The sequence below is a fragment of the Podarcis gaigeae genome (assembly GCF_964106915.1).
Source record: "Podarcis gaigeae genome assembly, chromosome: 1".
Lineage (NCBI taxonomy): Eukaryota > Metazoa > Chordata > Lepidosauria > Squamata > Lacertidae > Podarcis > Podarcis gaigeae.
The window spans coordinates 93,503,081-93,524,822 of NC_139678.1; the positions used below are offsets into that span (position 1 = coordinate 93,503,081).

The window sequence follows — 21,742 nt, forward strand, 5'->3', positions numbered from 1 at the left end:
GACCACGCTCCCACATTGCCGCTGGATGGACTGCTGTTATTTAGCATTCCTTCCTTAGCTTAATCTGATCATTGATAGCAGGGCCATTTATATTTTCAAAAGACCTAGAGCAAAGGAGTTACCAGCATTTTCCACCCTTGGTCTCTTGGGTTTATGATCTAAGAGCTGAGTTTTTGTAAAGACTATTCCTTTTAGTCGGCAAGATTTGGCTCTGTCATCTTGAGTGCATATGAAGCTGCTTATACCGCCGTCAGATCTACAGTACATATATACTAATTAACAGCACATCTCAAAAGTCTCCGTCATGTGCTTTACCCAGTGAGTTGGGGCTTCTTTCCAGATCAGATCTCCAGACTATGTCTGAGAACAAAACAACTAACTCACCAAATTGTAAAATGTGGGGGAAATTTGCCTGTTTCCTAAATGCATGGTAAAGTGCCGCGATACAGATGACTGCGGCTGACTTGGTTGGAATCTTTGAGTGGCTGCAGCTCTGCCGATAGTTGCTGAGAATAAAATGAAAAGCAGAGGGGGACCTGATACACCATCTTGAGCCCCTAGGAGGAAAGGTGGGATATACATGTAATAATAAACAAATAATAAATTAACATTTGCCACGTGTTACGACTGCATGGCTATTTTTTCCAAAATCGCACTACAGTGGTACCTCTGGTTACATACTTAATTCGTTCTGGAGGTCCGTTCTTAACCTGAAACTGTTCTTAACCTGAAGCACCACTTTAGCTAATGGGACCACCTGCTGCCGCCGCACGATTTCTGTTCTCATCCTGAAGCAAAGTTCTTAACCCGAGGTAATATTTCTGGGTTAGCGGAGTCTGTAACCTAAGCGTATGTAACCTGAAGCTTATGTAACCCGAGGTACCACTGTATATATTAAAGAAAACAGACAACCAAGCAAACCCATGGTAGAAAATGTGAGCACTTGAAATGCTGAGCCCTAGGATACAGGAGAAGGTACACAGGAAGCTGCCTTATTCTGAGTCAGACCATTGGTCCATCTAGCTATTGTCTGCACTGAGTGGCAGCATCTCTCCAGGGTTTCTAGACAGGGAACATTTCCAGCTCTAACTGGAGAAGTTGGGGATTGAGCTGTGATTCTTCCCCACAAGTTCATTCTTCGCTAAGAAAAGCTGTTCATGTTGACTAACTGGCCTGTGCGGAGATGTTCTTGCTGTATATTATTTTTCGCTTTCCTTTCGCCATAGGATACTCCATGCTACAAAGCAAAGAAATAATTCCCGTGGCAGCCATCAGCCTGTTGCCCCCACTGCTGGTTGCCATCATGATAACGGTGACCTTCTATCTCTGCCGAACCCACAGGCAGAGGAGGAGAGCCAAGGAATGGCCCCAGAAACAAGTCCAGCACCGCCCACTGCCTGAACCCAGCAGAGCCACCAGCTATGACGAGATACTATCTGTCAAGATCGACCACCGCGTCGCCCTGAGCACAGCCTGCGCCAACAACATCAACCACAACACGGAACTGTTGCCTATCGAGCTAGATGAGCGAGTCGGGAAAGGGCAGTTTGCAGAAGTCTGGAGAGCAAAGCTGAAGCATGCCTCTTCGGGACAGTACGAGACGGTGGCAGTGAAGATTTTCCCCTGCGAGGACTATGCTTCCTGGAAAAACGAAAGCCAGATCTTCAGCGATGCCAACCTCAAGCATGACAGTATCCTTCAGTTCCTCACGGCAGAGGAGAGGCACTCTGGACTCCAGAAAGAATACTGGCTCATCACGGCCTACCACAGCCAGGGAAACCTCAAGGATTATTTGTCCAGGAATGTTCTGAGCTGGAGGGACTTGCAGAAGATGGCTGGCTCTCTAGTGAGTGGTGTGGCTCACTTGCACAGCGACTACACTGCTTGTGGCAGTCCAAAGATCCCCATCGCCCACCGGGACATCAAAAGCACCAACATCCTCATTAAGAACGAACAGGAATGTGTGCTCTGTGATTTTGGGATTGCTCTGAGGCTGGATCCAGCCTTAAGTGTGGAAGATTTTGCAAACAGCGGACAGGTGAGTGCTGTAGAATGAAACCAGCAGAGCAATCCATTCTGCTTGATGGAAAGTAGAAAGATCTTAGCTTCTTTCATGCGCTAGCCATGCAAAGAGTTCTGCGCACTGTGCAAGGGGCAGTGGGGGCTGTGCCACTGGCCCCACCCCAAAACATCATTTGATTTACCAATCCCAGCTTCCATGTGTTGAGCATGGACATTTGCATAGTGGAAGCCTGCCTATATAGGTTTTCCATGTGATCTAGAACCCTGCGTGAATGGGGATCCAGGTCACATGAAAGCCTACTGCATCTGTAGAGCATGACGCTCATAAGCTTCCCCTGGACAGCCTGTTCAGCATGTAAATCTTGGGGGTGGGTCCAGAAGTGCTGCCTGCTGCCCTTTCCATGGATGGAGGGCCCTTCTATGTGTGAAGGGGGTCCTTCAGAATGGCAAATATAACCCACAATAGCAGACAGCAGGCAGTATGAAAAAGCTCTGAAAAGGCAACGCTGCTATGGAATTTGCTGCAGGCATTCAGCATGTTCCATATACAAACATGCAACTATGATTTAAGAGAGCGCCCTGCTTGTTGGTACACAATTGGCTTGGAATCACCTTTGTTGCTGAATGACAAATAGCTACTGTGTTCCGGGTTCTAGAGGTTATCTTGTTTATGGCAGCTAGTTTGTAATCAAAGGCCGGGGCTACTAGATCTTCCCAAGCTCTTTTTGCATTCAAAATCTAACACCACTGCAATACTCAATGTCTTTCCCCTCATGGTGGAGAAGCAGCAGGGAGAGGAGTGATTTGAGCAGAAAGCTGCCCACTGGACAGTAGAGTGGTACTTTCCTCCATTCAAACTCACAGCTGCCCACAGCACCTTTTGGTTTGAATGAAACAAACAGAAAACCCAGGAAAGAAGCTCTCAATTATTGTCACATCTAATTTGGGCCTTGGTTCCCATCCCAGTAAGGGCTGGTAAGTTTAGAGAAGATTTTACGGTCACTTTCCTGGCTACCCTATACTTGGACAAAAAACTAGAGATAAAGGGGTGGAGCAACTCTGGAGCACAAAAGGTCCAGTCTGTATCGCAGATCTTCTGCATTGCAGCCTCCTTTTAACTTGGAATCACCACAGCTTCTCTCCTCCACCCCTTCTAACATCTACTCAATTTATGGCCAGGTGGGCACTGCCAGATATATGGCTCCTGAAGTTTTGGAATCTCGAGTGAATCTCGAAGATCTGGAGTCCTTCAAACAAATGGATGTTTATTCCATGGCTCTGGTTTTATGGGAGATTGCCTCCAGGTGTGACGCCATAGGAGGTAAGTCTATACCAGCAGAGTCTTCTGTCTTGCAAGCCCCACTTTACAGGTCCACTGGGCAAAACAAACATGGCTGTTCCAACATGCCAGAGGGAGGTGGGAGCAAACCTTAGTGCAGAGAAGCTAACCTATTGCCATTCCACCCTAGATGCTGATGAACTAAAACTCCCAATATCTCTGACTGCCAGTCATGTAGGTGGAGGCTAATGAAAGCTGTAGTTCAGCAAACATCTGGAGGGCCACAGGTTAGCCACTCCTGCCTTAGCAGAAGAACGCATTTCTCAGATGGAAGGAGGGCATCTCTTGCAAAAATGGGTCTCAGGTAGCAAGGCCGGGAAAGGCTCCTGGCCTCAGGACTCAAAAAGCCACACTGCCCATAGCCAAGGCAAATAATCCAAGGATAGATGGGCAAATGACCTGTCTCAATTGCATGGGGATTTGTGTGGCTCCACAGCGGAGATTGTATTGCCTCTCCACTAGGAAATGATTGTACCATTTTATTATGTTAAAAGAGGCGTCACTAAGAGCCTGCTAAAATGAAAGAAAATACCAAGAAGATTGAAGGAAGCGTTTGGCCACTAAAGGAACCCACGTTTCATCAGCAGTAACAGAAATTCATTAACGGGGATTAATTTATTGCTTTAGCATTTCCCGCTACACAATCAGGCTTTGAACTGGTAGCAGCAATGCTAACCTGTCCCGCTAATTCAAAGTGATTTGGGCTTGTGCTGATGCTAATTCTCATGAGATGCAAGTCCAGACGCTAGGATGTGGAACAGTCTACAAGGGCAGTGTATGTGAAACCTATGGGCAAATGTGTTAACAGGATGGTGGGGATGGGGAGCTATACAGCACTGGTGCAATATGGATTCGGGTTCATTTATCTGTCATTACATTTATATCCCACCTTTGCTCCAAGGAACTCAAGGTGGCATGCAAAGTTTTCCCCCTTTCCACTTTTATCCTCAAAACTAAGCTCAGGTTAGGCTGAGAGGCAGTGACTGGCCCAAGGTCACCCTGTGAGCTTCATGCTTGAGTAGGGACTGAACTCCTGGTCTCCCAGGTCCACCACCCTAACCACTACAACAAGCAACAAATACTTAGCGGCCTCTGCTGTGTCCTACAATGTGGTCCATTAAGGAAGTACCTGCTGTACATCCACACACACATCCCTCTGCATCTCCACATCTCATACACAACCTGGTTGGGCTGTAGCTGCTACTACTTTAAACAGTTTACAGGTTTTAAAACAAACTGTGGGCATCAACCAGCCAATACCGTGCTGCCTATACTAAATGAAGCAAGCTTCTTTTCTGAAACATACATGGCATTTCGACAAATCTTTAAACGTGCTGCCTGAATTTAAAAGTGTCCCCTGTTCACAACCTGGCTGCCAAGCTTTGTTATCAATGAACAGTTCTTCACCAGGTACAGCTGCAAGCCGCCACTAGAGGTAGTTTTATTATCCGTTTCCTGGTGAATGTTCTCGGTGGCACCACAGCACTGCCCTGACAAGTACATAGTCAATGTGTATCTAAATTGCACGCACATCTAACTAACATCAACACTGCTTCCTTGCAGAGGTGAAGAACTATGAGCTACCATTTGGATCAAAGGTCCGGGAGCAACCCTGCATGGAGGTTATGAGAGATGTTGTATTGCATGGTCGAGGGCGTCCAGAGATACCTGGCAATTGGCTGGTGCATCAGGCAAGTACAAAAAAAGAAGGTAAAATTTATGGCTTTGCCACGAGACCACCTTCTTTTGCCTACTCCTCTTCTTGAACTGTTTCCATTCAAGCTTGTAACTGAGAACTGGTGCCCGAGTTTGTTTTCTTCTTTCCTCCTCATCCGTTTTGGTTTCTTTTCTTTTTAGATCATAAGCCTGAGGGCAGGGGCAGTCTTATTTGTTATTGATCTCATGTTATTGATCTCTGGAAGCCCTTCCTCTGAAGAGCAGGGCAAAAATGCTTTCAATAAATATTTCTGAGCAGCAGACCTAGAAGTGTGTGGCTACACAAACAACATTTCCAGAAAACTTGAAGCCCCCTCCCCTGCCCCCCAAAACACTGCCCCCCCCCAGGTTTCTGAGGCAAAATGGAGACTTTGGGGGAAATTGAAATTAACATACTTACCGTATTTTTCGCCCTATAGGACGTACTGGCCCATAGGACGCACCTCGTTTTTTTTTGGGGGGGGGGGAGGAAATGAATTTTTAAAATTTATTTTCTCCCCCCCCCCCAGCCATGGGGCTGGGGCGGAGGAAGCCCAAGCTTCCCCCGACCCCAGCCCACAGAACATGCTGCTGCCCGCAAGCCTTGCAAGCCCGCGGGAACTCCCCCCGGGCGCGCAAGGCTTGCGGACATCTGCCCGAAGCACGGGGCATGTTCCGCAGCGCGCCCCGTGCTTCTGGCTGCCGCCCCAAGCCTTGCGCACCCGCGGGAACTCCCGCCGGGCTCGCAAGGCTTGCGGATAGCTTCCTGAAGCCTGGAGAGCAAGAGGGGTCGGTGCGCACCGACGCCTCTCGCTCTCCAGGCTTCAGTGAAAGCCTGCATTCGTCCCATAGGACGCACACACATTTCCCCTTCATTTTTGGAGGGGGAAAATTGCATCCTATAGGGCGAAAAATACGGTACTTTCTTATCAAACCTAACATGTTTTAACATAAAATGCACCCTAACTTGGCACAGTACAATTTTATATTTGGAATATTTCTGAAATGCAGAGAGTTGCCCTCTGTATGTTTACTCATAACTAATACTGATTCTGTTTGGTGGCACTCTCAAAGTACCTATGATTACAGTCTCAGAAGAATTAATTTTTACGTTTTGTACAAGCACCGCTGCAAATGCACGCAGTATCAAAGAGCGCAAGCTGTGAACTGCTACCGTATGCTGCCTTGTACATTTTCTTACCTTAGTTTTTTTGCAATTTGAAGAGGAAAAAATAAAAGCTAAAAGCAGAAATCAATAACTTTGTATTAAACAAAGTGAAGTGTGCTTGGCGGACAAAAATGGCCTCATATAGTCACAGTCTTCTCATGAACAGTTCTCTTCTCCTCTTAAGGCGTTGTCCTGAGAGATGGGTCCCCCCCCCACTTTCCATTATAACACTGCCCAAGACCCTTCCAGTCAATTTTTAGTTGCCCCAGCAAAGATGGCGCTGGCTCCGGCAGTAATTGCACATAAGCTAACTGGACAAATGAGGCAGGACACAACCTTCTGTTTCCCCTGCCTGGTCAGCTCTATTGGGCTAGTAAAGCAGATCATCTGCTTCATCTGTTTGACTGGCTTCCCATACTGGCTGCGGAGGAAGCGTCTTCACTAATCACCAATATGTGCCTGAAAGAAATCAATATTTATTGCAGCTTTCCCAGTAATCATCAATATATTTATGTGTGTAATAACATCAAGCAGAGTTTATTTTTTGGGAGGTGAATGGAATACAGTGCCCCTTAAAGAGGGAAAAGGAAAGCACACACAAGGTCAAAAATCATGTTACTGAGCCAGTAATGCACACTGATTGCTCTTCTTTTTACTTCAAAAGTGGGCAATAATTGCAGTGAAGCAGAAGGAAGAGCACGGAGGAAAGTATCAGAAATACAACGCATGTCCTTATTTCGATGCCCTGTTCGTTTCGTTCCCCCTAGATTTGAGATTGCTAACTTCCCAGCTTCCTTCTTAATTTCAGGGAATGCATTTGCTGTGTGACACCATCACAGAATGCTGGGACCATGATCCTGAAGCCAGACTCACAGCTCACTGCGTGGCAGAGCGGTTCAACCTGATGGTGCAGACGGACTGTGATGACATCCTCAACAACAACAACAGCAGCAGCAGTAGCCATGGCAGCAGCCTTGGTGATGAGGCAAGCAAAATGGGTTGCCCAATAGATGAGAATCAAGGGAGTGACAGGAATATCCAATGACTGGAGGAAGAAATAAAAGCTGGACAGAAGCACCAATGGACATGCCACTCAGAAAAAAAAATACCTCCCCCAAACCCCATTTAGTTCTCTGAATGAATAAAACGTATTTACAAGCCCTTTTGATTTACTAGGCAAAAAGGCAGTCATTGTATTATGTTCAGCACACAATATAAATCATTTTATACTTATTTTAAATGTATAACACAAAAAATTCTTTATTTTTAAAAAGATTCACAATTAATAGGCATTTTTTAAAAAACCCACGCAATGTTCATTCTTTATGAGGGGTAAGGCAGAGTATTGACCCCAGCCTGTTATTAGATCACACAAGAAATTGCTAGAACCATTAGGTGTTAATCAGAGAAGAACTCCATTCGCTTGCTTTTTTGAAAAAATAAATATTTTTTTCTATTAACACAGGCTTCCAAAGTTTTGAAAAATTTGTTACATCTCTCAGACTTTGAAGAAACCCAATATTGATACCATGTTTATTCCTAAAGTTAAGGTTTGACGCCTAACTCTTTCTGCAAACTTTCCTTCCTAATTTCCACTATTGTCATCTCAGCCAAAACCCACATTTTGTCTAACCAGCTTATTTGGTCTTTAAGCTGTTCTTTCACTTCAATAGAACATCTATTAAATTAGAACGCCAAACAAACGCAATGTGGGCTTCCGAGTAAGAGCCAGGGCTTTTCAGCATCCCACCCTTTCCACAGGAGTACCGCACGCCACCTGAAAAGCCACTTGTGACAGTCACTGCTCTCTTTGGACAAGACAAGGCGTTGGCTACTGGATGAGGAGGATCTCTGCACAGGCATGGGGCTCTCTGGATTCTGGACTAAGATTGCAACTGTAAGCATACTGGGGAACTTAAGTTCTATTGAAACCAACAGGAGATACTTGAACTATATATATTTATGTTTCACAGTGAAAGACACTGGCTTGTGTGGAAACCTGGCATTCTGTAGCAACTACTGGCAGATTTCTATTTCTTTTGTTATTTTGAATGGGCTGCTTTCCACGAAAACTATACAGCAAGTTCATGGAAGCATACAGCTTGCCTACAATGCCAAAGCACCATCTCATCTTATTCGCAAAAGCTGTGCAAGCTCTCTATGAAGAGAAATCTGGATGCTTCAGAAGTGGCATTTGGGTCATCTGCGTGTTTGAACAGACCAGAGCAGTGTGAGACAGGAGAGAGAGAGAGAGAGAGAGAGAGAGAGAGAGAGAGAGAGAGAGTAGAGATATTCTTAAAAGCCCACAAATTCTGAACTGGAAAATCCTATTCCACAATTTGAAGCTGAATATGCTGTCAGCACTGAGCACCACAATGATATGAACACAGACAAAAAACAAACAAACAGTTCCGTTTGGTAGCTTTATTTCCTTCCCTCCCCATTTTCTCACACATGGAATAGTACACTAGTCGCATTAAGATTTCAGTGCATTTCACAGCAAAAAAAAAAGTACAAGGGAATCTTAACACATGTGCATAACCCTCCCCCCCAAATTCCCCCAAACACTTTTCAGACTTTGTGGAAAATGAGGGTGATTACTTAACCACTCTCGGGTGCATTCGGATAACCTTTTCCCTTAATATGGAAGAAAAAACTAAACACACTTGACCAGCACACACAGAGTATGAAGGTTTTCATGATGGCAGGGAGAGGCCCCACTGTTGACACAAACCAGAAGATGACAGATAATGGTATATACACTGATTGGAAGACTACATCAGAAGAAACAGAGTAAGGCACCACTCTTAGAAAAATTAAGGTAGCTTGTAATAACAAGAATGAAAGCCATAAATCAGTACTATTCTTAATTGCCAGCAATTCTTAGACTTCCATAAAATATTGGTATCATAAAAAACAATGGACGTTTTTACCTGAACATGGTTTTCCGGTATCAGATTGCAACTGGTTTTGTATGTAGTCCCATAGCAAAAAAACAAGCCTTCTCAGGTGTTGTAGAAAAACCAAAGTGACGGTCTTTGTACTCAGCGGGCACACAAAGATGTCTGACTCGGAACTTACACAGAAGACTAATCAAATCACTTGCCTGGGCAACCTGTAACACTGACTCTGTCTCAGAGATGATCCATGGAGAACAGTGAGGGGGGGCAATGAACTGAAGTATATATCTATATAGATATATTTTAAAAAGGACACATCAGTCAAGTCTGAGCTTCAGTCTCTTCAAAGAGACAGAACATCTTCAGGGTATTTACAGCAGTTTGCTAAGGAAGTGAAGCTGGCGGGAGGTTAAGGGAAATTCTAGAGCTCAAAATTGTTCTGAATTTTACTGCTCCCACCTTTCTCTCCACAACTCTTTCACATATAGGAAACACCCCATAGTTACAATTCTAATCTACTTTAGAATGTTGTGGGGTGTGTGTGTTGTTTTTTTTTAAAAAAGGTGTGGTTTACGTGACTCCCTCATTCTTCCACAGCCATGCACACTTTGCCTCCGAAGAATAATTAAAAAAAGAAGTGTCAAGTCCTGATCCAGACAGTTCAATAACACTGATTCCAAGGTCAACTTGAAGAGCTTCCTCTTCAAGGTTTTCAGCAGGAATAATAATTCAGAGCAGCAAAAGGTGTTTCTCTATATGGGCACTGAGTAGTTCAGAAACAGGTGGAAAATGGAGCACAGATTGGGAAGAACTGTTCAGCTATTACTCCAGAAGCAATTCCACCTGGGCAGAACAGCATAGCAGCTCTGAATGCTACTGTTTCTAGAAGATTTTATATATATATATAAAATATCTTAGGCAGCTTTTGCAGTAGGTGTGCTTAGAAAGAATACAATACACAGTTCAGATAAAATCTTCAGTGCCATATAAAAAATTTTTTGAAGTGGGGGGGAGAAGACATACCTGGCAAGGTTCTCTCTCGCTATCTTTTGATTTTCTGCAACTTTAAAGTGCCCTAGTAGTTTATTCCATTATGCTTACTTAATTTTGTGCAATTGTATAAAAATCCCAAAGGACTGTTAGTGAGACACAGCATTTTGGAAGTTGTAGGGATTAGAACAAAAAAGAAGAATAATTTTGAAGAAATGTCATCTAGTTTGTGTCTGCTGGTTGATTTTGTACGGCAGGCATTCTTTTCCAAAGAGGGTTATAATAAACCCAGCCCTCTCCCTGAAATTCAAACAAAGAACAAGATTACTCAGTTCAGGAAAATTATTCATGTAAATTCAATGGCGAATGCTAATTGTCCTAAGAACTGAGTAGTGCACTACTGCCCAGAGACTGACCATAACCATAATATCTGAAACCACAATTTGATCCTTCTCACTATCCACAGTTTAAACAATCCACAGTTGCCTGAGTTTGGATACCTTCAGGAAACCTACAAACTTCAAATCAGAAGCTGAATTTACAGGTACAAAACTGGAGAGTTGGAAGGGGACTATATATGCCTGAGGCTCACTATAACTCCCTTACCAGAAAACCAGAGCTTTCTAATACATCTAGGGACACAGGTGACCATTGTTCTCACCCTGGCATCTGATTGGCTACTGTGAGAACAGGAAGGAGTAGACGGGCTCTTTTTACGTTCTTATAGGAAGCTGCCTTACACTATGCCAGACCATTAATCCATCTAGCTCAATATTGCCCACATTGTGTGGCAGTGGCTCTGCAAGGTTTCAGATAAGAACATTCCCAGTCCTACTTGGAGAAGCCAAGGATTGAATTTAGGCCCTTCTGCATACAAGTCAGATGCTCCAACGCTGAACTACAGATGAACTGAGTCAGTGCATAGTCTGGCCCTTACAAGAGAAGAAAGCCTAATTTTGGACTTCCTCCCTAGGCGCTAGAGATTCTTCACCATAGCGGCTAATAGGAGATCTCTAGTTCGGTACTTCCTAGTACAAATCTCAGCCACAGACTCAGACAAGTCACAATATCTTATGCTTGCAAGATAAGGATAATAATGCTAACCTACAAGACAGGATTGTTGCAAATGTGACTTATTAATATGAAGCCAAAACTACAGTTCAGTTCCAAAAAGAAGCATATACATTGAGCATGTAGAGAAACTGAAGTGAAGACATTAATCTATAAAATAAAGTGGCAAGAAAAATGTTGCAGCAGAGGCTATTTATATTCAACTATCTTCTGTATATATGTGAGCTTTTTAAAAAAAAATGCAAAGAACTAAGAAGAGAAATATTTTTTATATTTACAGAGGCAAGCAGTAGCCCCTATGACATGCTGGAAGGTTGGCATTTTAAATATTTAACTTGTGTTGAGGTACTTACATCTTTGACGAAGTACTTAGTTTGCCACGGTTCTCCTGTCTCAGCCCGGAGTCGTTCTTCATTTCTCTGCCGTTCCTCAAGTGCTTTCTTATGCTCTGTCGCCTTATCAATGTCCCCGTCCCTCAGAGACTCTGTCACATGTTGCCACAGCTTCCTGAATTTAAAAAGGTACAGCTGACTTCAAGCTCTCTTAGCAGGTCAGCATGTTGTCAAAACTTGCAGCACATGAGCAGAATTCACAGCTATAATCTTGGCTCCTCTCAGATTAAGAATAAGGTGAACTGAAAGGCAAGAAGGAACTGCCACCGTATCCTGGAAGTGCTTTCTCTCCAGAAAAAATTATGAGGAATTTGCAGTGCAATATAGAATGTAGCTGTTACCCAACTGAAGAATAAAAATGCATGGCAGCAGTGGAGAACCTCAGTGCAGCCACATTTAACGAAAGTGCCAAACCATTCTATGAAGAACCTCTAATTCTCTGGGCCATTTTTTGAGAGAGCCTCCTATGCTCATTTTGGTTTTCCTAACACATTTAAAAAAAACAAAAAACCACTTTGGCTCCCTCAAATATGAATGAAAAAGAAATGCAGGCATCTAAGTGTACCCAGTAAGTGTTAAATGTGAAAACGTAAAAGAACTTCTCTTACCTGGACTCAAATGCCCCTTGTTTCTCAATGGGTCGGACTCGTTTTCTTGTGACAGACAGCTTTGTCAAGTCCATGCATTTTGTCTCTCCATTGCTGTAGGTGAATTCAAGGATGCTATTCCATTCCCCTTGCACTCTACAGACAACAGTGTTGGTAGCGTTCTGTTTCACCTCACCAGTAACCCTAAAAAAACAGCATTCAAAAAGTAAAATGTGACAATAGCTGGATTAGCCCACGCTCTGTATTCATGTAGGGTTACAGCTCACATCGTGTTATTTATTTTTAGAAACAGAGGAATACATGCAAATTCTAGTACAGCAAGATTTGAGTGCTCGTCATCTTCTTTGCAAATGTGTTTTAAAAAGCTACATTTCTAATGTTTAACTGTGCAGCTAGTTCAAAACAGTTTTCAAACAAGAAACAAAATAGTAAACTTAGGAGCCCACTAATTATTTTTGCACTCATCTCTTGCATTTTACTTCTTTAAAAATCATTGTTTTCTGTTGATGGCAGCTCAAGAATTTCATGCCATGGAGGGTTGAGAGAGAGAGATCGAGATCAACTTTTAAATATGTGGCTTGCCAATTAATACTGAACGACAAAGTTTAATGGGAACTTCACCAAATTTGTGAAATCTAGCGTATCAAAAAAGGAGCATTTTGATTACAATTCAATGCTAGATGGGTTTCTGGTGGTCTCCTCTAAGCTTTCTAAGATAGGAATACATTAGACTGGATAAACGTTCCTCTGCATCAAGGGTGGCTACCCTGTAGCCCTCTGGACGTTGCTGGACTCCAACTCCCATCAGTCCCAACCAGCATGGCCAATGGTCAGGCATAAGGGGAGCCGCAGTCCAACAACCTCTTGAAAGGCCATTGGTTGGCCACTGCTACCTTAACATGCTGATTACAGAGAAGTATTGCAGATTTTGGATTACAGAGAAATATGCAGTTTTCCCAACATCCTGTTAAAAATACCAATACCGACCAATACTAAATATGAAATAGTGTCTAGATATTATATTCTATGTTAAAACTCCCTGAAACCAGATGTTTCCCTAGCATTATTTTAAACCTAAGCAAATGCGAATTGTACTATGGAAGCCAACTTTTGCCTCAGCAATTCAGCTGTGCACAATACAGTTCCGCTCAATAAAAAGTATTTAATAGTAAAGTTCTCTGAAAAATCTATAGTAACATTATTTTCATTACAATATCAACTAGCAGCAGAGTCACTATGACAGCATTTTCTCTCTTGTACTTATGACTACAAAAAGCTCATACAAACACTTATCCAAAGTCCCATTGGAAATTGAAATGACAGACAAGTGCTTTGATGTATTTGATTTAATGGAAATAGTTATTGGCCATCTTTCAAGGCAAATGCTCTCCCAAGGCACTTGATATAGAAGCATAAAATTAGGAAGCACAATTTCAATAGCACAACACAATACATAAAATTCTGCTATTATTTCCCACTACTTCCCTGCCAGGGGCCAGAGTTCAATCAATCTTCTGCAAATATTTAACTAGTTAAATAAATCAAGGTGGTTTTAGATGCTGAAAATCTAGCTGAGATTCCTGCACTGCAGGGGGTTGGACTAGATGACCCTGAGGACCCCTTCCAACTCTACAGTTCTCTGAAGATCCTTTTCGAGTTACTGAGACTCTTTGACTTGAAAGGGACATTTCAACAAGCACCAAAAGCATTTCAGAAAAGGTTTAGCTTCCTTTTAAATGTCCTTCTCAAGTTTTCAGAACAAAGTGGTGAAGTGGCTTGCTTAGATCAGTAGCAGCAGCAGCAGCAGCATACATGGACTTCATTTTTACAACATCCGGCTCGAAAGAGGAAGATGAAAAGATGCCATAAGAATTCCCATAAGAAAACTTATCTGCAATTGATTCTGCACTACATTACACAAAACGCCTGCCAACCATAAATACTTACCGGTGAAGCTTGCCACCATAGAATGGTTTGGTATGGAAAGTAATACTTGCAGAGTATCCCGTTTTTGCACAATTAACACTGACTTTTCCTCCCAGTTCTACCCAAGGGACAGTCAGAATTGACCGAGCATATGCACAAGGCAGAGAAAACGTGTACTCCTCTCCATGGTCCAAGAGACTTAAAATACCTGCGAGACAAGAGAAATTCACATCAGCTCCACAATAACAGAAACAAATAATTCATACTCCCCATACTTATAGTAGAGGATGCAGAGAACCAGGACATTTTTATCATTTAGTATTATCAATGATATATCACTTACTTAAGGTGACAACAGCCCTTTTCTTTTAACTCACAGAGGAGCTACTTGCACAAACAGTATAGGGTTGTATCCAGCCAAGCTTGTTTGTTTATAAAAATATTTATATACTGCTATTTCATAAAGTTATCAAAGTGGTTTACAACAAAAGTACATAAAAGCATGCAGCAAAAACCATATTAGAAAGATTAAAATCAGTTGCTGTTCCGTTAGTACAAGGACTTTTGCCTGTGCAATATAACTTCTTCCCCCTGAGACGACACCCCCCACACCTGCAAATATGCTCTGGAGGGTTGGGAGATCCCTTGGAATAGATGGAAAGAAGTCCTACTGCGTATGTGGAAATCCTTGCTCTAGCAGGACTTTGTTGTATATGTTAGGAAATTACGATCATTAATTGTAAAGACAGAAGATATACCTCCCGTTTTCCTGTGAGTGATAAAATTCATTGGGTTCATCTCCATTTGCATTTTCTACTTAAGAGGCCAACATAGTTTAGAACAGTAAAGCCTATGACCCTTCCCCCCCCCCCCCGCATCACAATTCCTCTACATTTCTGAGGCTTGCTGGTATCTATGTCTTACTGTGACTTGTCAAACAACCCTACATTACAAAAAATGTCTCCACTGTATAATGTTGAGCAACAGAGTAAGATTAGTTTTGGGTGCAGGATGGACGGCATCACCTCTCACAAGGAACTAGAGCAAAGCAACAGTTTCAGAAAAAGGGGTCTGTGCGCCTGGAATTCTGTAGGCAATATCTGAAATTAACAGAAATGTGCAATGCAAAAGAACCAAAGAAGAAACTGGAATGCATACTAGGGCCAGGACATAGGCATCATAAAAGAAGGCACAAAAGACATCATCTGGAGACAAACTTTTTTATCATTTTCACGTGCTACAAGATTTCCGAACTTGGTCCCAGCTGCTCCCAAAACAACTGAAGTCCACTGTAAGTTCTGACACGACTGGAGCCTGTCTTCTTCTCTGACCAAGAGACCAAAGAGAGGTTGCCCTTGGAAGGAGCACCTAATCCTGTAGTCTGTTGCATCAGCAGCTGGCTGGGTCAGAGGGCATAAAAGCTCAGCTGCCCTTGGGTGGTAGGCTTGCCACCAAAAGGGTGACACTAAGGGGGTTCATTCCTCATAAGGTGTCTGTGCTTCTTGCACAGGGTGAGAACCTGGACGGTGAATTGTATGACTGGAGAAAGTTGCCAGATTCTCCCAGGGCAAGAGCCTGCAATGTGAATATGAGGCAGGACTGGAGTGTGGCAGGGACCAGGTGGTTTGTACATGCTTTTAGTAAAGCTGTTCATAACCAGCTAGATACCTTCTGGGATAACTGATGGGTAGTAGTAAATTTTTATTGTTGGGCTGTTATTTATATCATGGGCTTGTGAAGAGCTGAACATGGTTAGGGTGAGAAATGGCTATGGGAGACAAGTTATCACAGAAGTCGAGGGAGAGGCTATTTACACCTTGATTCTTGCTCCCACCTCTCCCATGGCTGGGTTCCTGGTGGTTCATCTGCTGTGGCAATCAGCCTGTCCATGGTGCATATGAGACCTGGGTGGGCAAGCTGGGAGTTGATCTGACTCAGCTCTGCCCACCTGACTACAGCATCAGCACAAGCTAAAGAGATAGGGTGGCAATGAAGTGGATGTGGCCCATAGTACTTCCATCTACATCACCAGAAAAAAACCCTGTCTTGGAGCTGGTTGTTAGGGCCTGTACCTGTTGTTGGGCCAAGAAGACAGTCAACAAGGGTCACTGCTGGTTTACCATCTACTCTGCTGCTCACCAGCTTATCTGACCAAGCTGATGGGCATGGTGATGGAGGAACCCCTAACAATTGTCCTGGATGATGTCAACATCCATGCAGAGGATGCCTCAGGTGTTCCTTTTCAGGGCCTCAGGGCCTCCATGACACCCATGGGGCTGTCCCAAGTTATCATTGACCCAACACACTGGCCAGGGAACACCCTCAATCTGGTCTTTGCTCCAGATGGAGGAAGGGGTTTACTGGAAGTAGCAGGGGGCTCATGGTCAAACCACTTTCTGGTGAAGTATGGTCTAGTGGCTTTGATCCACCCCTGCAGGGGTGGGGTACTGAATTGGATGGCCCACCCCCACCACTGGAGATTAATGGAATCCAATGGGTGCCTAAATGCCCTGGACCTTTCCCCCAGTAAGTAGAGCAGACAATCTGTTTGAAACTTAGTTGCACTGTTGAACAGTAAAGCACAATGAGCTCTTGACATGGCCATCCCTGAGCATCTCTGGCACCATGGAGCCCTGTCTTCACAGGTTAGATCAGTGTTTCCTAACCAGGTGCCATATGGTCCCTGGGGGCCCCCAGGATATTCCAGGGGGCCACAGGTCAAAATCTCACAAATGGGGGGCCACAGCACACAGCTGCCCCCTCTTGGCTCTCCATGGACAGGCCACAGGAAGGAAACAAGGTTGGAAGGGGGCCACGGTTGGAAAAAGACGAGAAAACGCTTGGTTAGCTGACAAGTAAAGCACAAGTGGTGAAAGACACACTGTGAAACCGACCAAACATGAGGGAGCCTATTGCGGCAAGTGGCTAATTGCAGCGTTCTGCACTTACCTTCACCAACCATAGTCACTCCTATTGACATTCCTAGGAATTTACTTTTAGTCCAGACGTGAGCATTGACACACATATTCCTTTCTACACATTCGGCATAAAACCCTGAGACTGGAGGGTGATGGGACACTTGTTCCGCTACAAATCTGACTGTGTGGTAGTCCGACTCTGCTTGTTCCTGTGACTCTTCTGAGACAGTCCCTTGCTCAGAGAGGGAATGGGACGAAGAGTTACTACTCGTGTCGGACGGTACTCGGCTCCTCCACGAGCAGTGAAACGTTTCCCCGATGATCGGGTTGTATGGCTTTTTCGCTATCGCCCCTTTGCGACCTTCATGAAAGGAAGTGAGGTAATATTCAACAAAGCGGATCATCCTCTCCTCGGGGCTGGCGCCGCTGGAAATCGCAATGAAGAGATCTGGGTGGGACATGAAGTCAGCATACATTTCCAGCAAAGAGCGTTTCTCTAATATAAAAGTGGGGAGTACCACCTGAAAAGAAAGAGAGGCATGAAGCACACCTAAAGCTTCGAATTGCAAGTGATGGGATAAGGGTATAACGCTTTTCTAAGCAAAGAGCACAACCTTAACTAGCGCAAACAAGAGGAAGACATGTTACTTTGTGTATTCTTAAAACACTATGAAATACTTCCTCCTTCTCCTCTTCTTTAGGTGTTCCAACACAGTGGAGGGTGGCTGTCTGAAGCTAAGGCATCACTTATACTTATCGGGGCTCCCTGAGTGTTCTAGAACCCTGATTTTCCAGGGCTCTGAAATGTACACCAAGCCTCCACAAGTGCAGGAAGCTTCCCATTTCAGTCCATGGTGGTCAATAGGAACGACAACTTGGGGTGAGATGGAGCTAGTACACACACACACACACACACACACACACACACACACACACACACCAGATTCCTTATTACCCGAAAGAATTCCTAAATAAACAATTCTGAGAGCGCAGTTCAACTAGCTGATATAAATTCAGCTGGTAGGAATGTCTTCAGCGAGGGCTTTTTTGTGGGAAGGGGAGCAAAGGCTTAATTCCAAGTTAATTAAGTTGTCTGTGCAAATCCAGATGTGGCTGGGCCAGCCTTCAGTTCCAGAAACGCTTCCCTCTCAATTTCAAGAAGATTAATGTTTCAGTCACTTACTCTTGTTAAGTCCATGCCAAGTTTGAGTTGAGACAGGAGATGCAAGATAACGCTCCGCTGTTCTTCCACGGCTCCAAGGTCATCCTCTTTAAGTTCACATGTATCCTCTATCTCCTCATCTGGGTTTATTTCCTCTGGTTCCTAGTGTAAATTCCAAAAACAAATGACACTTCAAATAATTCACCAGCCCTAAATATCTGGGCTTTATAACTTAATCCCTCTTCCTCCCATGCACGACAGTTCAGTCATCCTCCCAAACCTCACAGATAATCACTCATGTCTCAAGCGACATCATTTGTAGGAGTGATACCGAACAAGCCACTTAACCACAGTTAAGGCTGCAAGCTTCAATTAACAGTGTGATCCTGAGAATGATGAATCAGAAGAAAGACTTAGTCCCAATTAAACATCCTAACTAATTTATTGGGCTGACTGAAGAGAATATCACTGTTCATCCTCCACAGACCCACTAGCTCTCTTCTCTCTATGGAAGTTTTATTTTTAAAAAACCCACAAATTTTATTTTTAGTTTCTCTACAAAACTAGCCCATATGTATGATTTCACTTCTAGGAATAAGAGACACAAGCTAGTTGACAGCACTCAGTTTAAACCAATGTCAGTGTATCTCTTCTGCAATATGGGCGGGATTTCAATATGCTAATTTTTTGTGTCTCTAGGGTGCTATTAAAATAGGAATTATTATACAATCTGGATTTCTACATTGATAAAAAAATAAATAAAGATGGTTCAGCAATGAATAGTAGCCTTTGCTTACAAGTTCTTATGCTGTCCAGGAGCATTCTTTAATGATCTTAAACACCCACCTCAAACACACTCAGGGTTTTGGTAATATGTACATTTACTTTATCTGTTAATTAAAAGCTGGGTGTTTCATCAATTGCATTTTAACTTCAGCTGATAGACCTGCTTAACAGATAGGTATAATCATATTTTGCCTTTGATGGAACAATTTTTTTATATTTCTAGTACTTGCTGTCAGTTTCCTGAAATGAACAAGACAAAATCACTGAGTGGGAAATTAAAAAACCCACTTTAATAACAATTAAATGTAAAACAAAAATAAGAGGAGTAGCATATGTTATGTTTAATGCTAATGATGCTCGGTTTCTCCCATGTAGAATGATGACTTCAAGTATTACAGATGGAAAAAAGTGGGAACAGTAAAAGTTCTCTGACAGACGTGCCCTGAATATAAAATGTGCCAACACACAAAAAAGAAATAAATGAAGTATAGCCTGCATGTATCCATGTATCACAGGATATGAAGTTTACTCTCCCAGAAGGAATTCCTGCTTGTCCTAAGTGGAATAGCCAACTACAAATTGGCTATAGAACAAGCATAGCAGAAGTATTTAGTAAGTTGACCTGGCCTGCCAGACTCAAAGGTCTATTAGCTCCAATGGCAGAGAGGGAATGATATATTCAGTATCATGTCTCACCTTGGAAGAGGCAGACTGAAGACAAAGACAGATAAGGCACACCAAGTGTTTGTTTTTAATTAATTTTAATACTGTATTTTAAATTGCTGTTTCCCACTCTGGAACCTTGTGGTGAAAGGCGGGTAACATTCTGAATAAACAAGGAGTCTTGACCACTTAAGTACTATGGTATCTATCAAAATGAGCAAAGCCTTTTCAAACATACAGACCCAGGAGTTACCCTCCATATTCCACAAAATATTTGTCAGTGATATTAATAGAGACTGCTTATAGAATAGAGTAACTGTGAATGCTTATTGTTCCTATGTCCCATTTGAAGTGCCCTTCAAAGCTATACTGAGTAGACATCTTCCTTTAATAGTTCCTCGGAAAGGTGCAAAAATATTACCCCCCTCTTCCCTGCTTTCTCTACAGGCACCAAAATGCATCAGTATTTTAGGCTGTGACAACGATTCTTCAACAGTAGGTCTGGGAATGTCAGTGGGTCCCACTGCACTTTCAAGTGGGCCTCACTGACACAGCCCACACTGTGTCTCCTCACTTGCCCGCCCTGCCCCTGCCATTTTGGTTGGACTGGTGCCAGTACCAGCAATTCCTTGCTGCTAAAGATGGGCGAGAGTCAGAGTTGGGGTGGGGGAGGAAAGGGAGTTTTCCCTTCTCTGACAGGAAAGGGCAAGAGGAATGGAAGGAAATTAGGCTAATACAGTGGTACCTGAGGTTACAGACTCCACTAACCCAGAAATAGTACCTCGGGTTAAGAACTTTGCTTCAGGATGAAAACAGAAATCATGCTCCGGCGGCACAGCGGCAGCAGGAAGCCCCATTAGCTAAAGTGGTGCTTCAGGTTAAGAACAGTTTCAAGTTAAGAACAGACCTCCGGAACAAATTAAGTACTTAACCCGAGGTACCACTGTACTTAAAAATAAGTAGCAACTGGAAACGGAAAGGAGAGGAAAGCTGTTGCAGAAGAAAGAAGTGAACATAAAAGGGTAAGGGAGGAGGAAAGGAAAAACTGGCAGCTTATAAGGCACAAGTGTTAAAGGAGAAGAAATAACAGGAGATGAATAAAGACTTTGAAATGGTGGGGGGGGGGGGAGAGTATGATATAAAAAACTTCTCCATCTAGAGCCTCTGAATCAGCAAATTCTACCTAAAACGGGCAGGCTGAGTCATATCACCTCAGGGCCAGTATCTGTACAGCGGAACTTCTTGCCACAAGGAAATCGCTCTGCCAGGGAATTTAGAGATTTCTGAAGTGGAATTAGATATCAATGAAGATATCTAACTGCCAGCTGATTATGCCTGTCTCCATCTCTACCTGCCACCATTTTGTAATTGTTTCTGCGCCTGAGACCCAACAGTTTTGTAAGTGGTAGCCTTCAGCCCTCTCAAGTGGGCCCTGGAGGGTAGAAAGTTTGAGAACTGCTGGGATACCTGAATTAATTTTTCTGGGATGGAACTATGGTGGATATTCATCCCAGTGTGGGCAGAAAAGTAGCTGAGAGAACAGCCACGTTCACACTACTATTGTGGAAACTCAAAAGCTTTGCAACAGGCCTTGCTCATTCCAGCAACTGGGAGAGAATACTAAGGAACAGGGGATACAGGAGCAGAGGTTGGGGGGCAGCAAGAACAGCATAGGAAGTGGGCTATGAAACTGACTCTTGCCTATGGTTGATGAGGGAGATGTGATTTCATTTTAAATCATCTAGTTGCATCTTACTAAATGAGTTTATTTCTTTGCTTGTATTTGTATTTACTTGTATTCCTCTCCCAGCCTTGCAGTTCCCTGCTCACGGCATACTGCACTCCGAATTCTTTTCAGTTACATACACTAATCATTTAGGAATGCTTGGGTGTGTGGAGATTTCTGCCTCAGTGAAGAATGGGTTGGGCACCAGGTCTTTTCAGGTACAATTCAGTAACTCCTCTAAGTAACACTATCAAGTGCTGCAAGCAACAGGGTGTGTAGTGGGAATTTGCCATCTCCTAGAGCAAAGTATGGTGGTAACCAGGGAGAAGGAAAGAAAAGCTGTAAACAGCAGTCATCAGAACAGGAGCAGCAGCCA

The 21,742-nt window shown here is 43.4% G+C and overlaps 2 protein-coding genes across 7 annotated transcripts in view; one reads left to right on the forward strand and one right to left on the reverse strand.

Annotated features, from left to right (window-relative positions):
- LOC310846539 (TGF-beta receptor type-2-like) overlaps nucleotides 1-11,603 on the forward strand; it is a 41,358-nt gene extending 29,755 nt beyond the window's left edge. The window contains exons 4-9 of one of the 4 annotated variants that reach the window (XR_014565388.1): nucleotides 1,227-2,038; nucleotides 3,202-3,343; nucleotides 4,925-5,052; nucleotides 7,033-7,209; nucleotides 7,690-8,121; nucleotides 11,466-11,603. Coding sequence is in view for 3 of the 4 variants with exons in the window: in XM_083743274.1 (XP_083599400.1) it covers nucleotides 1,227-2,038; nucleotides 3,202-3,343; nucleotides 4,925-5,052; nucleotides 7,033-7,209; nucleotides 7,690-7,749 (1,319 nt within the window). In the remaining variant the exon portion in view is untranslated. Of the gene's footprint in view, nucleotides 1-1,226; nucleotides 2,039-3,201; nucleotides 3,344-4,924; nucleotides 5,053-7,032; nucleotides 9,671-11,465 lie in introns of those variants that run through there. The other 3 variants (XM_083743275.1, XM_083743274.1, XM_083743276.1) reach the window with 3 other exon arrangements.
- The window catches only part of OSBPL11 (oxysterol binding protein like 11), a 44,413-nt gene continuing 31,304 nt past the window's right edge, over nucleotides 8,634-21,742 (reverse strand). For all 3 annotated transcript variants that reach the window (XM_083738895.1, XM_083738896.1, XM_083738897.1), the window contains exons 8-13: nucleotides 18,213-18,353; nucleotides 17,061-17,550; nucleotides 14,133-14,319; nucleotides 12,186-12,368; nucleotides 11,539-11,692; nucleotides 8,634-10,414 (exon numbers count right to left, since the gene is read on the reverse strand). In XM_083738895.1, coding sequence (XP_083595021.1) covers nucleotides 10,337-10,414; nucleotides 11,539-11,692; nucleotides 12,186-12,368; nucleotides 14,133-14,319; nucleotides 17,061-17,550; nucleotides 18,213-18,353 — 1,233 coding nt within the window. In that variant the 3' untranslated portion in view covers nucleotides 8,634-10,336. The remainder of the gene's footprint in view (nucleotides 10,415-11,538; nucleotides 11,693-12,185; nucleotides 12,369-14,132; nucleotides 14,320-17,060; nucleotides 17,551-18,212; nucleotides 18,354-21,742) is intronic.